Below are 17,068 nucleotides of genomic sequence, written 5' to 3'. Positions count from 1 at the left end.
CTTTGGTTAAGCATCTAAGGACTCACCTTGGACTACAACTATGACAGGCGCAGTCATTAGAATATTGCCTTAATTGGGATATAAGTGGATTATTCTCGTGCCTGCAAACATACCCAACGTTGCTATGGGAATCGTCACCTTCTCCTGCTCTCGCATTTTTGGGGATCTGCGTGTGTGGCTGTCGAAACCCGCATCCTCGGCTCTCATCGTATTAAAATGTGGCTTTTAATTAGACGAGCTTGGCGTAAAACAGAGGGCTCTGAATAGATGCTCCTCCTGCTCCCCATCGACCCGCACACGGGACCGCAGTGCAGGAAGTAACACATCGCTGCCTCGAGAAACATTTACACCATAGTGCTCGCTTTGTGTGTGTGTGCCTGTGTGTGTGCGTGTGTGTGCGCGTGCGTGGTGGCATTGTTTCGTATACGGGCCATTGTCTTCAATCAGGCATCAAGGGGTGTTACCGGCCTCAGCCAGGCTCAACCTCCCACAATGCTTCATTAGCGGTGTCTGCGTGTGTTAGATCTCATCTCAGCGATCGAAGGTTCTATCCGGTGCCTCTCCCAGTCCCATTTACCTCGGTGACCAGTCGCATCGTCTGTTCCAGTGACACAAACCGGGCAGATCGTACACAAACACTTGAACACACGTCCCCACAGAGGTGTGTGTCGGGCGGTCGGTGTTCCCAGCATCAGCGTTCGCGTCCCATAATTACGGATGCAGATCGATGTTTGATCGGTGCGTGAACATTGTGGAAGAAATTCTTCTGCAATGATCGGTGAGGTTAATCTGCCCGCTACAAGAAAACAAAACTGGGAATATTCAAAATTATTTATTCTGCAGAATAAAGAGAAAGATTCAGTACTGCTCCAAAGCAGCGCTCGGATCGAACCGATATCATTTCTGAAGACAGCAGGCTTTATACGAGAACGACAGGGTGTGGCTTGGGTCAGAGGTCCCTTACAAGTCGGCGCCCCCCCCCCAACTGTTTCCTTGGGTGCTACCCTCAGTGAAATTCACACCTCACCTGGCAGACGCGGACTGCACGGCAATGCACCTCTGTGGAGTTTCTTCATCTCCATAGAAGGTAAACAGAGCCAAGTGTGATCTGATTCTTTCATGTTAGAATTGACATTGTAGGGAGCAAAAACATTTCTCTTTACATAAACTCTGAGGGGTTCCTGGGGAAACAGAGACAACCCCCCACTCTGGAGGTAGAGGCCTTTGTCCTCATTTAAAATAGTTGATCGTATGCATTTTTCTCTCACAACATTCAGCTGCATACGCCTCGTGACGTGAAGTAATTAAAGGGTCGCCGATCCGCCGCCCTCCTCCCGGTGGCACGTCCAAGTGCCCTCGAGCAAAGGCACCGAACCCCCCCCGACCGCTCCTCGGGAAGTGTATCGACCGCTCACATTAGCAAAACTTATGCCCTCGTTTCCACGGCTCGGGTTACTCAGTGTGCGTGGTGTTGGCTGTTCGGGGAGGGGGGGGAGAAAAAAGAAAAAAAAAAAAAAAAAAGTTGGAAAAGTGAAAACCAGGGGAATCATGTATCAGATGATATAATTATTGGGTGTTATGCTGTCACTTCCCAGAGATCAGGGAGCTGGCTCCTCTGCAGGCTGCGTCATGTAGCCTTGAATAAAAAGGAATATCTGAATATTGATGCGGATGTATATGTGGGACTTTTCTTTCTGAAATCCCGTTCATCGCATGCACAGTATGATACCGTGCACTCGAGAGTTTTACTCTTCCGTCACTTTGTATGGCCATAACCTCAAATATCTTGAAACATTTCTGTTCTTTTTACTGCTGCCGGCAATCCCCGAAGGGGATAAAGGAACCGTGAGCTCCTTTAACGTCCAATTGTGAATCCGTCTTTTGAATCCGGGAATTTATTCTTTTCAACGAGAGTCGGCTCTTTGCTTGACTCATCATCGAGGGAGAAATAAGCAGATGGCAGAATACATATCTTCATCTGACGCGTCACGACACTCGCACAAATTCATTTGTGCGAGTGTTTCCTCAATATGCTCGCCGCTCGTTAAATGGGCCACGTGGTGGATGGCCGTGGGGCTCTGGGCGCCGTGCCCTCTCTAACACAAAATATGTTTGCTTAATTGATAAATGTTATCAGCTAATATGTTGTGACAGGAAATAAATGGCGCTGGTCACGGCAGCTATGTGAAGGTCGGTACTAGCGGCTGACGGTTGATGGTCTAATTGCTTTTTACTGGCCTCACAAGCCATTACAAGCCCAAGGCTGCGGGCTAAAACCAGCTAAATGGGTAATTCTGGCACCCTTACATGCGCGTTAAACAGCATTCACAGCCCGAAATAACCCAGGGAGACGTGCAGCTGGGCATCGGGTTAACCGCTTGGATTTGGCACTAATGGACAGATCCCCTGTGCTACTTATATTTTATTTAGCTTTGTTTAATTGGAGCAAGGTCGTGGGCCGCATGATCGCCGTCTCAGCGGGTTGACACAGGAAATTTGGGGGGCGATACCGCAATCGAATCGAGTCCAACTGGTCAACAAGAAAAGGGTCATCAAGTCGGGCGAAGGTGTTTCATTGCTCGCTTGCACAAACACGCAAACCACGCAACAAGGCGTGTGGGGGGGGGGGGTTGCACTGTGTAAATAAACGCTAGGCTGTTCCATCAGACCAAAGATGGTCAATAGCGGCAGTTCAGCGAGGGCCGCCACCTGCTCAGCTACACTCTTTAATTACACACCCATTGATTGGTCAGGATGTCGATAAGGCATTTGAGCGGCTTCGACCTGCTTATATTAGCACGAGGCGCCGAATGGTTGATATGTGCGCGGCGTATGTATTTACTCGGAGGTTTGTTGCCTCTCGCACTTTGATTACGTGTGCGGGGCCCGGTGAAAAGACAGCGATCGATGCGAGCGCTCGGTTACTCTGCGCCTCGCCTCCGTGACAGATGGATGTCTCTGTTCTGCCGTTCCAAACTAGGTAATCCATCAGAAAAAACAAAACAAAAAAAAAACAAAAAACCAACAACCATTCCTCGTACTCAAATTAAATCAGGACCGATTGAATTCATCGAGCGGTATTGAGGGCCAGTCCGGCTTCTTTCTCCTTTCAATCCCGTGCCCGGAGGGACGCCCGCACACTGCGCCGGGCCGTAGCTGAGAGCCGCTTGCAGGGGGAGTCCCTCCATCGCCTCGGTTCCGGCCCACGAACGGTAAGCTCCGACGGGGGCGGTGCCGCCAGAGCGGGCCGGGCGGCGAGCACGGAGCGTGAGCTGACTGACGCCGGGTTAATTGGCTTGAACCCGGCCCTGGCGCTGCGCGGGCGCGCCCGTCCGCTCAAACCGCGATCAAGGGTAAAGGCATTCATAGCAATAAAAGGACCCAATTGTTGGTGGAGCTTAGCAGCACTATATCAGGGTTGGTTCTATTAAAACACAACCTGCATTGTACTCCATTGTACTGAGCCCGGTGCCAAGCAGGAGTGCGAGTCTCTACGCTTAAAGAGTCTGGATGGCACCGCTGCCTCGAGTGTAAAATAACGGGATTGCTTTCACTTTATTCACAGCACTACCTTCAAAAGAGTTACTCCACCTGCTCCTTTTAGTGGCACGTGAGGGCTCCATTAAAGCATCAGAGGGTTGAATTTTATTCTCACTGTAACGCCGCCTTTCAAAGGAATTCCTGTGGGGGACGGGAAAACAGCGGCACTGATAAAAGCAGAAACATGAAAGCGATACCAGGAATATATCCCTGCGCTGGGAGAGTCGGCGGCTTTGTATTAAACAAACAAAAAAAAAAGGGAAACGTCGGCATCCCTTCAGCCGCCGTCGGGGCGGGAGGCGACAGGGGGGCGGGAGGCGACGGGGCGGGAGGCGACGGGGCGACGGCAGCTGACAATTTCAGGGGGGTCCGGCCGGCGGCCCTCCTGTTCCGCTGTTTGCCGCGTTTACTTTTCCCCCTCGGGCATCGTCCCCGTCTTATCACCGGGCAGCACGCTGACATCAAAGGCTTGCTGGAGTCCCCCCCCCCGATCCAAATGGGACCCCCACCCCCCACCCACCCCCCCCGGCCACCCTGGACTCCCTGGACTCCGTGCACGGATCCCTCATCGCATCAGTGACCAACTCTGAAACCAAAAATTCACAGCGGTAAAGTAAACAACTAAATAATTTATTAACTGAAGGATTTCACAGCAAACTCTTATCACAACACAGTCGTCAAGTCGAAATGACACTTAACCCTTTGAGTACATTGAGGTTGGAGAGTCCGACATGGAGAACAATGGACAGACCTGGGAGTGTGTGTGTGTGTGAGTGTGTGTGTGTGTGTGTGTGTGGGGGGGGGGTTCCTCTATCAAAAAAACAGAGAACAAGCACATTAGGATCTAGACGTTCCCCAAAAACAGCTTCTTCTTAAAAAGTGAGACATTAAAATAGAAACACGATGCTTCTTCTTTTTTTTTTTTTTTTTTTGGATAATTTTCTAATAGGAAATGAATCAAGTACATTATCATTTTCAACATTTCTTTACATCATGTACACACTTTTATTCTCTGCTTCCAAGACAAGATTTTCAGTCGAGTTCGCGGAGATGCCGAAAAGGAAAATGTCCCGGTTGGCATGGTGATTCCGGGTTCTTTGTCTGTTATGGCAGCCTGCCCACAGAGGTCGCCGACCTGGAGTCACGTCCCCAAAATCACCTCGTCGCAAAGACATTGTTCTTTTTCGGAAACTGGGCAGTAGCGGAAAAAAAAAAGTGAAAGCTGGTCAAATCCATAACGCAGACTTCTGCACTGTCACGCTGAGCGGTGGACATCAAACCGTGGCAAATACTAAAAGGGTTAAGGCAAGAATGAAAAAAATAAACAGTAAAAATCATTTACAAAACAATAGAAATGTTGCCCTACTCACATATCGGCTAAAGGCACTATGAGGAGCTTTGCAATATTTACGTTTCTGTATTCATGTTTTTTTTGGGTTTTATTTTTTGGGGGGGGGGCATCATTATAACCGACAGAACAATTTGAGGCTGTCGGTGTTAAATAGCAATTTCTATGCAATGGCTCCAGACGCCGGCCACCAGGTCGGACCCTCGGCTACTCCGGTGGATGGAGTCACAGTGTAAGGTAAACAATATCAGGTCGTTACGTCGCGTCTCGCAAACAGCCGCCGTTCAGCAGCTCGGCTGCGTGTCCGACGTAGTCCCTCAATGCAAACACACGCGGCATCCATCGGGGGGCTGACGGAGCTCCCTGCGAGAGCTAATGGAGCTGGAAATATGTTCTTATCGCTTTCATCCCACAGCTGTTGCTAATGTCCCAGAAAATAGAAACTACTCATAGTGCCTTTCACGCCTGTGTCCTAAAAAGCTGTGGCGGTGTGATTTACTCATAAAGACTTCCTCTCTTTACAGAATCCTTCACTTTACACAATATTTACAGCAAAACGGAACCCATCGCACAAAAAAGATTATTCACTTAAATCCTGACGAGTTAATCATGAACACACTGTGCTTCAAAAAGAAAAACAACAACAAAGGACAGAAATGTTGGGCTTATCATATTGTTGTCGGTATGTAAAATCATTTACACATAGAAATAGTGTTCAATCGAGGCTTTAATATTTCCTGTGAAATACGGCAGCCTGAAAACCTTGTGTTGGATGTTCGTTCTGCACAATGTCTGTTTTCCCGGTGACACGGTCAGAATTGCTGCGGTAGGTTGCGATGGAATGCAGATACGGGTACTTGATTTTTCATTTTATTCCCCCCTCTCCCCACAGTTGACAGTTTCAATTTCTACAAGAGGCCTCGTGATAACGGTGTGGAACGCAGAGATAGTTGGTGAATCAACAAACGGCAAGAAACAAAAAAGACCAAATAAAAACCTGACCCGTTGAGCCTGCCTTTTGTCCTGCCCTGAAGTGGGCAAGCCTGCTGGGTTCATCAACAAGAAAATATTAATGGGGGAAACAGAAGAATTCATCAAACAACCTTCAGTGACGAGAACGGACGGACAGAGAACAGACAGGGTGGACGGGTGGTGGTGATCAGCTCATGAGTAACATGCAGGGAAATGGAGAGGAGGGAAAAGGAGCGCGGAGTCGGGGCGAAAGGGAGCAGAGAGGACGAGGGGAGCGACGGAAGTGAGGATGCATGGACCGTCGCGGAAAGAGCACTGGCAACTTCTGCCTTAATAAGCCTGGCCGTATGTAAACAGGCGTGACCCCCTGTGACCTCTGGCATTCTCACATTCAGGCCTTAATTATCTCCAATCTCCCGGTCACTTCCCCTGTCTCACCGCTTAAAGGATATCCACACTAATATGGCGCCTCAGCACCAGGGAGCTCTTCCGCCGGGTCGCCCAGCCGCCGAGCGCCACCCGCGGGCTGAGAACCGGAGGTCACCGCTGCTGGACTGGCTCGAGCTGCCCGTTGAGCTGCTCGGGCAGGTGATTCGCGCTGGCCGGCAGCAACCTGTTTGGCGCCGTTCCTCTGGCTCCAACGGTCCACTTTTTGGCTGAGACGCCCGTCGGAGAACTTTTAGAGACGCGGCAGACAGAGACCGGGTGACACGCAGGCGAGAGGCAGGCTAACATCGACGCCCGCACGAGAGGCTGCACATTTTCATGGACGCGACTCGTCACACTTGGCTGGAAGAAGCTCCGGAGCACCCGAGGAAATGTGGTGAAATGGAACACGCAGGTAGAACAATGCACAGTGGCCGTGGCGAGAGCGAGTGAGCGGACTGCTGAACGGGTCTGGGTCTCCTCCAGTGACACTGAGTCATTAACGCACAAGCTCCCCCAACTCATTAGGGGTCATCAGAGCCCGACTCCCCACCTTAATGCTCAGCAGTCTCTCCAGAATGTGTGTGTGTGTGTGCATGTGTGTGTGTGTGTGTGTGTGTGTGTGTGTGTGTGTGTGTGTGTATGTGTGCGTCTGTGTGCGTGTGTGTGTGTGTGCGTGCGTGCGCGTGTGCGTGCACGCGCCCAAGCTCGGGCACATGCATGTGAGTAGGAATCCAAAGGTTAAGAGCTGTCACATGGAATGAGAGCGGCGGTCCAGGAAGGAGCAGAGTGGAGGAGGAGGAGGAGGTCTTCCCGAGGAGTCTCTAGTTGTTCTGAAGACATTCTGGGTCTACCGAGCAGCAGACGTTCCCATTCTGAACACACAGGGTTTGGAGGGATAGAAAGGTTCATTATTAGTAGTCAGTACATGCTGCGCACTCAGGTTTCTGCATGTGGGAAGCTACAGCAGACCTCTGTATTCTGCCTTGGTTATCTTCAGGTGTATATGTGTGTCGCTGGGGTTATTTGTATGCATGTAAACCTTCCATGCCTCATGCGAGTGACTGGTTGTTGCAGAGTACGATGCCCAAGATGGTGACTCTTGCCTACCTTACACATACAGGTGGTGCAGGGCGAGTTGGTCATATGCCACGAGTCACCGCTGAGGCGGCTGACGCCGGCAGGGTCTTGGCATGTCTGCCTGATGTCATAGGAAAGGTTGTCGGCCAGACAGGGGTCCGTGACGCAGCGCGGGCAGCACTCGCCCTCCGCCACGGCCGTGTACTCGCACGTCAACACAGGGCACGCCAGTGGCCAGCACTCCACCTCTCCCTCCTTGAGACAACAGAGAAACACGCACACCAAAGAGGGTCAAGAGAGAAAGAACCTGTGCTTCGCAAAGGGAAATTGTTCTGGTGATAATAAGGTTGTTTTTGGGATTTTATGGAAGGTATTAACAACCTCATCCCACCCAAAGCCCTTTTGGGCAGAATGTCGGTGTGATTCACTTTCATTGATCCAATATTACATGAAAAATGTTTCCATTATAGGTCCTCAGTATATGTGCAAGCTAAGAAAATATTGATGCAGTGTCTCTAGATAGTCTGGTGTCACCTGGTGTCAGCCAGTCATTCCTACTTTTATCTATTTCAACACTGTCTTTTGTTTGGATACCTGGATAGTGTCTTTTGCAAGCTTTGTGGTGCTGTGTACGGTGTATTTCCGTGCGTGGCCGTGGGGACCCAGGAGACTCCAGGGACCCAGCAGCTGCAATTAGGTGTTCAACTCACACCCTGCAGAGGTGTGAGGACCGTTGCCACGGCAGTCGGTGCCACATGTCTAATTAGAGAGGTGGTAATTACTAGAGCCGTCAGCAGAAGGCCACGGCAGAGTATCTCGTAGATGCACCTGAGACCGTAAAGATGCACACATGCGCGCTTCCACACAAAAGGAAAAGCGGGGTGAAACGATAATTGCAGGCAGACACAAAGCTATGCTGCTTTCCAGGCCTTGCCTAGGCCACTTTAGATCTCACAAAATATGTCTGTTGCTTACATTGGTATCATCATTGTATTGGTGGTGGCAGTTCGGGGCAGAGGGGAGCCCCCGGGCATGTCAACATGGAACAGTGGTCGACTGAGGTTGCTGGGCGTGGGGTGTAGAGGACCTGCTTCAACGAAAGATTGGCGAAGGAGGGTGCATGCTCGGTAACCTCAGTGCAATATTTGCGCTGGCACTTTTGGCTGTTGGCGTAGCTCAGTACCAACTCAGCCATTTGGAGCTGTTCATGGAGATTGATGAGGGCTCTACTTGAGGTTCTCTCCTTGAAGCATATAGGGACAAGTGTGTGACGCCCCCTAATTATCAATTTGTTTAAGGAAAACCTTTTGCAACCATTTAGGTTCATACGAGCTGTGCTGGAACGAAATCCAAGAATACATCATCATACATAACTGAATGGCTGAAAATGTATTTCACAGTTTGTGTGTGTTTTTTTTTTTATATAAACATTCAAATATATACATTAAAGGTTGTCTGAGCCACAGATTCATAAAGGAATGTGTTCATGGCACAGCGGGAACAATTATCGAGGAAGCTTTCTGTCATCAGTATGGATCCTTCAGATTATAAATCACAAACCGGTCGTTTTCTGCGCTCTATTTCCAGACGCAGTATTCTTTGTTTGTTATTTAATGTCTACTTAATGTTTCAGCCAACATGAGTGGTGGCTGAAACACCTTTCATTCCGCTGCTCAGCACTTAATTTCTCATTCAATTTATTTGGTATTCTGAGAGGACATTAAATGGTACAACAGCAAAGCTGAACAACCGCGGCGCCACTGATTTTGGAGTTGATCATTGTGGATAAGGGAAGGAATTGGGATATAATTTGGAATTCATTCATCAGAATGACAAATAACAGAAAACTCAGGGACGCATGGAGCGAAGAGTGCTGAGCTGAGTGCGGCAGCCACGTCCAGGCCTAGAGCTCTGAATTCAATCGGTTTGCCAGCGACAGCGCAATTTATGCATGAGCCATTACGCCTTTGTCTCATAATATTTGGACTGGATAGAGGGTGGTAGTGCAGTTCAGCGTCTCCCGCAGTTTGTAGGTAAATCAAGGAGACCGCTCTGCACACAACGGCGATGGCTAGAAGGAAACAGCACAAACAAACAGCTGCCTCTACAGTAAATGTGTGGTCTGCGTGTTGTGACACTGGGCATTTCCACAACATGGTGCTCAGTCAAACATCGAATATAACATTTCCAATATGACTAGTTTCTTCATGCAACATTATTATTATTATTAATAGTATTATAATTATATCACAATATTTTCAAAATGTAATAACACTATCGCCAAGAGATGTTTGAAAGATTCTCATGAGTATTGAAAAGTATAGAATTAATATATTTGCCTGTTTTTGAAAATATACGTGGAATCCTTGTATGTCCTTGAATGTATTTTATACACGTTTGTGCTATAGGGGTCAAATATCCTCTATCTATCTATCTGTCTATCTGTCTATCTGTCTATCTATCCATTCATCTATCTATCTATCTATCTGTCTGTCTGTCTGTCTGTCTATCCATCCAGTTAATATATACAGAGATGCAGTGTAGGACTGTACAGGACAAACAGGTGTTTACAATTGTTGCTAATATTTACAATAATTACGCAGCAGAACAGTGACCAAACACGCGCGTCAACAGGAGACTGCACCAGGAACCCAGCTCTGTATTACTGTCTGGGGTGTGACATGAAGGTGTGTGTGTGTACGTGTGCGTGTGTGTGTGTGTTTGTGTGCGTGCGGTTCCGTGCTGACCATGCAGTGGCACTGGTGGCAGCCGTAGAGCCAAGACCCGCCGCTGCGGTAGAGTGTTCGTCCGTTCTGGTCCAGGCACCGGCTGCTCGGTCGCTTGTCGCAGCTCGGACAGCAGCTCAGGTTCTCGTCGGGGTCTCCGCAGTTGCAGGGTCTCCTCCTGCAGTACGTCTGGCCGTCCTAGCCGCCCAACGAAGACAGAGAGCGGTTTGATGTAGACGCCCCAGAGTCAGCGGCGTGACGGCTATTTTAGGGCGGAGTTAATATCCAAAATAGCAACTCCCTGGTTTTTGTATTTTTTCAAGCAGTATATTACAAATGAAATGACCGTTAGGAGGGTGACCTCTGATGACAGGATGACATTTTTAACATAGGTTTGAAGGGAAACAAATGATGGCTAGAAGATTGCCGTTTTATCTCTGTATGTTATCTGAAATGTGCAAAAACAATTACAAGTCATCGTTTTTGGATCGGTGGTTCTGCCCTGTGGTGTATGTATTTCGGGGCACGATACCACGACGCCCCTAGTTGTCAGTATACTCAACACAAAGTGTACTCATGATGTTACAGCGAGGGAGTGAACCAGAAAGTTTAACTCTGACCCTGACCAACCCAACCGTGTGATATCTGGATGAATCAGACCGTTGTTCAGTGGGTCAGGGTTCAGTTTGACCCTTCCTGCCCCCTTCTCCTTTCCCTGTTTCTCTGTGAGTATTCCGACGCCACCAGTGCAACACGCCGGTGCTTTCCATAAAGTCCAATGCAGAGGAAACCCATCCGCACACGCTCGTGTCTTGCGCTCTCCTCACAGTGAGTTTTTTATGGTCCATTTTACTTAGCATGCCTGGCAAGCGGCTCGTCTGGGGAGTAGAGTGTAATGACAGTGTAAAAACCTCATATAAAATGGCTGTTAGAAAATGTATGGGAGCTGTTAAAATATCCTGCATACCATTAAAAGGGCGATACACATCCGATGTTTTATCGCCGCGTACTGACTATCCCCAGTAACCGCTGAGTCTAATATCCCTGGACCTTAATGGTGTTGGTCTTTACGGTTACGGCCTTGCCGTTCTGCAAAACCAGCAGCGAGACCTCAACTACGCCAGAACACTGAGTTTAACTTTCCTTCGAACCAAAATGGCAGCCTCAAAGTTCAGGGCAAACCCATTTGGACAATTTTTCAATTTTTCAATTGTTTTCAAATGTTTTTCGTATCTTATCTTAGACGCTCCCTGCACTCATCAGGGCAGCCATAACCAAAAGAAATGTGATCCACCGCTCAGCTGAAGCACAGAGCCTCCACCCCAGCAGCAGAGCCACAGCAGTGCGAGTTAATAAGTTACCAGAGATATAAGCCAAAATGCGGCAAAGAAAAAAAAGGAAAAAAGAAAAAGGAATTAAAAAACGACGTTAAAGAGTCTGAAGCCTTGAGACATCTTCCACCAGAAATAGGTCTGCGCTGCCTGGTGTTTACTGCGCTCTCCCGGAGCGAGTCTCATCAGTCGAACCGCGGCGTTGCTGCCGAGCGCCGGGACCAGAGACCTTCCTTCAATACATCCGAGGGGGAGAAAATGATTCAGCCCGACGCCTTGGACGGCTGATACCGGTAATAACAAATAACAGGTAAAGGTCATGAAGGTGCCTCTGTGCTGCACCAAACATTAGAGAACATCTTTACAAAAAAGTAAAAACTCTGCAGGAATCTGTTCAGACAAAACCAACGGAATATCACAACGATAAAAGAGGAAAGTCGAACAAAAAGCAGTGCGTTGGTAATAATCTAAGTGTTGTTGGCAACACTGACCGCCTTCCTCTCCAGCTGTCCGTCTCACTGTTAAATAACAGATGGCCACTTATAGGATCGGAATACGCAAACACAAATTAACAGCCACCCATAAAAATGTCCAATATCAACATTTGGGGACAAATCTCCGGCCTCTCTGAAACTGGATGTTTGCCAATGACATGAATAAACAAGCACAACAGTATCACCCTCGAATCAGTCCGCGTGAGCGCTCCAACTTCATCGTATCCGTATGGTTTATATCGGGAAAAATTGGTGTTAATTCATTATCAGTGAGGTGTGTGTGTGTGTGTGTGTGTGTGTGTGTGCGTGCGTGCGTGCGTGGGTGGGTGGCGGTACCTTGCAGGAGCACACGGCACAGTGATCGAACCCCGGCCTCCAGTCCTCGCCGTTGCGTCGCACCCGCGCCTCCTGGGGACAGTCGCCGCTGCAGCCCGGCCCGGACGCGCACACGCAGTCGTACCCGCCGGGGAGGTTGACGCACACGCTGTCGTTCCAGCAGGTGTGCGTCTGCAGGCTGCACTCGTCCACGTCTGAAAGCACACGGAGCCGGGGGGCCCGTCAGCGCCGGTGCCGAGGGGGCCGAGGGGTTCCGCCCCGGACGTCGCCCCCCTTCCCCCTCGGCGGTAAAACCTGTGACTGAGCAGGGGCGACCGCGCCCCCGGATGACCTTTCCTCCTTAACTCGAAGGCATTTTGTCGGCCGCTCCCTCTGAAATCCTCGGTTGCAAAAAGGTTCAGTTCTGAAGCGGATCTTTAAAGTCGTTTGAGGCCGACGAAGATAATGAAGTGACTTGAAAAGAACAATTAACACAAACAGATGTGAAGCTGTGACACCTCTCCTCTGCCTTGTGGCTTTTGCAGGGTTGTTTGAGTACTTTAATTGCATTTAACAGTACTTGCAGACTTTGACTTATGTCAACGTGGTACTTTACGAGAGTCGTTCTGTGTCAGGGTATTTGTTCTACTTGCAGTAAGTGAAAGGTCCGAGAACTTCTTCCATGAATACATGAATTTAACGATTTTAACGTCAAATGTTGAGCAGCCTCCATAGAAATCAGTTGTGAACCTGTGAAAGAGAATAAAATGTGGATTCCTCGTTTTAATATTTCACACCTAACAGAATGAAGGGCATACGTGTCCCCCCCCCCCCCCACTGGAAACACCACATTCACCAAGTCATTCACATCCAACAGAAAGAATTTAGGATTAGATAAAGTATTATATATAAAGCTGACATAGATAATGTTGCAGTAACAGTATATATATGATTATATACAGTATATTGTGTATAAAGCTGACATAGATAATGTTGCATTTACAGCATATATATGATTATGTAAAATATATTATATATAAGGCTGACAAAGATAATGTTGCAGTAACGGTATATATAACAGAATGAAGGGCATACGTGAAAAAACAAAAAAACAAAAACCCCACTGGAAACACAACATGCACCAAGGGTTCAAAAACCTTCCACAAGCCCTTTGAAAAGCCCACACTGCGTCCTTTGTTTGACGACACACCAAGCACCTGTGAGAGTCCTGTAAGTAGAGGTGATCAACCCTCCCACACGGCGGTGCGACACCCGCCGCCCGGAGCCGCTTGGCAGCGCCAAACCATCCAGAAGTACGAGCACAAAGGGCTTTTAAAAAAGCAATTTGTGGAGCCTGTGTGTGTGTGTGTGTGTGTGTGTGTGTGTGTGTGTTTTTTCCCTCGCCTTAACTTTTAATTGTGTTCTCGGCGGCAGTGAGTGATGAGAGTGCAATCTGGGAGCAGAGCTGGCCGGGCTCGGAGTCGGGGCTCCCCGCGACACGCCGCTGAACACACACCCTAATTGGTCGCCGCATCGAGGGGCGCCCGACCGGACGGGAGGAACACAGCTCTGCCCGCGAATTTATTGTGATGGCAACGAATCATTTGCATACTCCAAACCAAATCCCCCATCAGCGCGACGGACATCCCTCCGTCGCTGAAGGATTAAATGCTTCTCATGAACCTCCCGGACGCGCCGGGCGTGAAAGACGTGCGCCGGCTTCCACGGGAGCAGAGGGACCGGTGTGGGCCGACGCCGGGCGGCGGAGACGCTCGAGGTGCGGTCGCTCACGCACGCACACACACACACACACACACGGGGTCCGCACAAGACGAACAGTCGCCTCTGAGGACGCATTTGTTGGTAATTAAGTGAGCTTCAGAAAGCTCAGTTTCTCATTTTAAACTGTGCTTATGGACAGCTTATGGACAGACAAGTATAGATACAGAGAGTGCACGATCACGCCAGCAGACAGTGGGAGTTTGAGGAGCATTATCCTCATCTTTATGCACAATCTGTTTACTTAAGCCACCTGTCCCTCCCGGGGCGTCGGGATAATAAATGTGTTGAGATGCAGCCGTTCAGCCCTCAGACAGGACAATAAAGCAGAGGCACCGCTGCTGCGGCAGAGAGTCCTGACACGCCGTCATGCACCACAGCGTCAACAACTAAGTATGACAAAGCATCGCAGCGTGACTCGATACAAATTAACATCACCCAATTTTAAAAGTGGTAATCTGTTCGATTATTTTGGTGAAAAAAAAGAAAAGAAAGAAAAGCTGTCACTTTTTAAAGAAACAGCCATTCATTGTGTTTGTTATGTATGTACAGTTTACCAACCGGAGAAACACACGAATCCGGATGTAGCGAACTATCTTTTGGAACAACACAAACACAAAAATGCATGAGAACAAAATGCATCCCTCAAATCGTGACCGGGGCCTTTATTTACCTCAACTGCAGAGGGTACCAGGTCTTTATTAGAAGCAGGCTTAAATCAGAGGCAGGCTTTTATATCTAATCCCCACTGCTTAGTAAGTATATTTGAACATATTTTAGCATGAATTTTAAATCAAAATTCCGTCTGGGTGCCATGCCATGCAAACACATGCATGGTGAAAATAGAGAGCCAGCAACTACCCTAAAAGCCACACTTGTGGTGGTAGCCGACGGGGGAATTACAGTTTTCCGAGTTCGCCCTGAATGCACCACTTCCTGCTTGGAGCGCTGGAGAGCGAGAGCGCTCAGGGCTGGGCATTTACCCGAAGAAGCGCAGAGGTAGGAAACGGAGTAAATTAAATACATCTACAATTAAAACACACTATTTTTATTTGCTTTGTTTGGGGGCAGAGCTCCGCACCGAAACAGCGTGCGGAACAGCTGTATTTGAGGTAGGTTGTATTTTTTTGTGGAGACCACGCCCCCGGCATTTATAAGAGGCCCGCTTTTTAGTTGGCTAGCGCTTTATATTTGAGGAAAAACGGTATTCAACAAACATGATACACCCTGCAACCCAACGTGAAACATGTGACAAAATCAGCACCACAGAGCAACACAACAGATTGTCAGATTGGTCGTCTGAAATTCCTTCCTAATAAGATTCCCGAAACGCCACGAGACAACAGATGCTGTAACATGGAACACGCCAACACGGCAAAACGCCGCCGAACACGTTAACACAAAACACGATGCCAGAAGATTTAGAACCGACAGCGAGAGCTATCTCCCCTCTCTAACAAGCATCCCTGCACAGAATCGCTGAGGGAAACATTTCGATTTTTTTTAGGATCCAACGCGCATCAGTTGCTATCAAAAGCGACGCCGTTTCATTGGCTCTGAGCCAAGAGGCAATCAACAGCTACATAGAGATCGTATTAAAAAAGTCTGTATAAACAAGCAATTATATCACAACTGCATAAAAAACAACATTTTCACACATCCACCTTTCTATCATCTCTTGGAATATTTTTCAAAATCGAGTATTGAACAAATAATGGGACAATTTAAGTCTACACAGCCATGGACGTCACACCTGCTGCAGGCACTGAAAGGCACGTGTTTAAAGCGTCGCATTGGTCGGTGCAACTTTAGTCCCTCTGCAGCCTCCAGCGGGAGACGTGTCTCCGTTTTTTTTTCTTTTTCTTTTTTCTTTTCCCAAGCGCCGGTTGACCGAACCCGTTCGACTCCCTGACGCGCTTCTGTGGATCACACCACATGACGAATCAGTCCTGGGTGCGAGCGTATGACAGGTCGTCGCCCCGCTTAGTGCACGGACGCAGACAAAAATACGCAGTGGGATGGCAGACGCTGTCCCCCGGGCGGTTCCTTTTCGTTTCCCTAATCCCTCTGGTGAAGACCACCCCCCGACGTGGCTGTCGCGCACGCCTCGAGTTAAATTTACGACCGCCGGCGAGGTTAACCCGGCAGCGCCGTGAGCCGGCTTCACCCGCTCATTACCGCAGACTTGTTCTGACTCAGAGAGGCTGTTGCTGGGATGTTGGGGAGGGAGAAAATCCTGTTAAATTGTCATTCATACTTATTTCCCCCCCGTTGGCTGCAGGACCGGGACTCAACAGTGTGTGTGTGTGTGTGTGTGTGTGTGTGTGTGTGTGTGTGTGTGTGTGTGTGTGTGTGGGGGGGGGGCTTTATACAAACATGTAAACACACAGGAAGCGCAAACCCAACATGCATGTCAGGATGCACACACACACACACACACACACAGACACACACGCAATTCTACTTTATAAACGTTGCAAAGTCAGAAGGAGTGATACCAGTAACATTTTCTCCTCACAACGCAAACTCACGTCCTAACGATTGTTTTATGAAAATCATATTTCGAGGTGTGAACATCTTTGTCCGAAGGCTCTTCTCAAATAACTCCAATACCCACATTAGGGTACAACTACTGCTGCGCGTGACACCGACGATGCCGAATACTGCGTACCATTTATACCTGTGCAAAGTGGATGTTGGTTCAGCTAAGGCAACATGACGGCACCAAAGAGCTTTATTTATAGCCGGTGCGGGTGGGGGCGTTGTCGTAGCACCATCTGCGGCAACATGGTGTCTGAACCGTACCTGCACGGCGGCGGCGAGGGGGTTAATATTTCATCACATGATTAGCTCGCTCACTGTGCGCTCTGCCTCCCGAGTAATCCCACGGGATGGGAGTCGTCAGGCACGGCGCCTGGTGGGATATTATAGGATGTCATAGTCTTACCTCTCTCTCACATTTGACCTTATCCCATTTTTTATTCTTTTAGCCTTTCCGTCTCCTTAGTACTACTCTCTTTTTAAAGTTCAGTAGGATTCACATCCAACAGAAAGTAT

At 48.7% G+C, this 17,068-nt stretch overlaps 1 protein-coding gene across 1 annotated transcript in view; it reads right to left on the bottom strand.

Annotated features, from left to right (window-relative positions):
• Nucleotides 1-7,110: 7,110 nt before the first annotated feature.
• Nucleotides 7,111-17,068, bottom strand: part of LOC307228414 (protein kinase C-binding protein NELL1-like) — a gene marked incomplete at both ends in the record, with an annotated part of 172,036 nt that continues 162,078 nt past the window's right edge. The window contains 4 exons of the mRNA XM_079998063.1: nt 7,111-7,161; nt 7,397-7,621; nt 10,114-10,290; nt 12,254-12,447. Coding sequence (XP_079854189.1) covers nt 7,111-7,161; nt 7,397-7,621; nt 10,114-10,290; nt 12,254-12,447 — 647 coding nt within the window. The remainder of the gene's footprint in view (nt 7,162-7,396; nt 7,622-10,113; nt 10,291-12,253; nt 12,448-17,068) is intronic.

Source organism: Zeus faber (assembly GCF_960531495.2).
Source record: "Zeus faber genome assembly, chromosome: 3".
NCBI classification, from domain to species: domain Eukaryota; kingdom Metazoa; phylum Chordata; class Actinopteri; order Zeiformes; family Zeidae; genus Zeus; species Zeus faber.
Note: the sequence above shows the minus strand (reverse complement) of the source record. Positions and strands in the feature narration are given on the sequence as shown.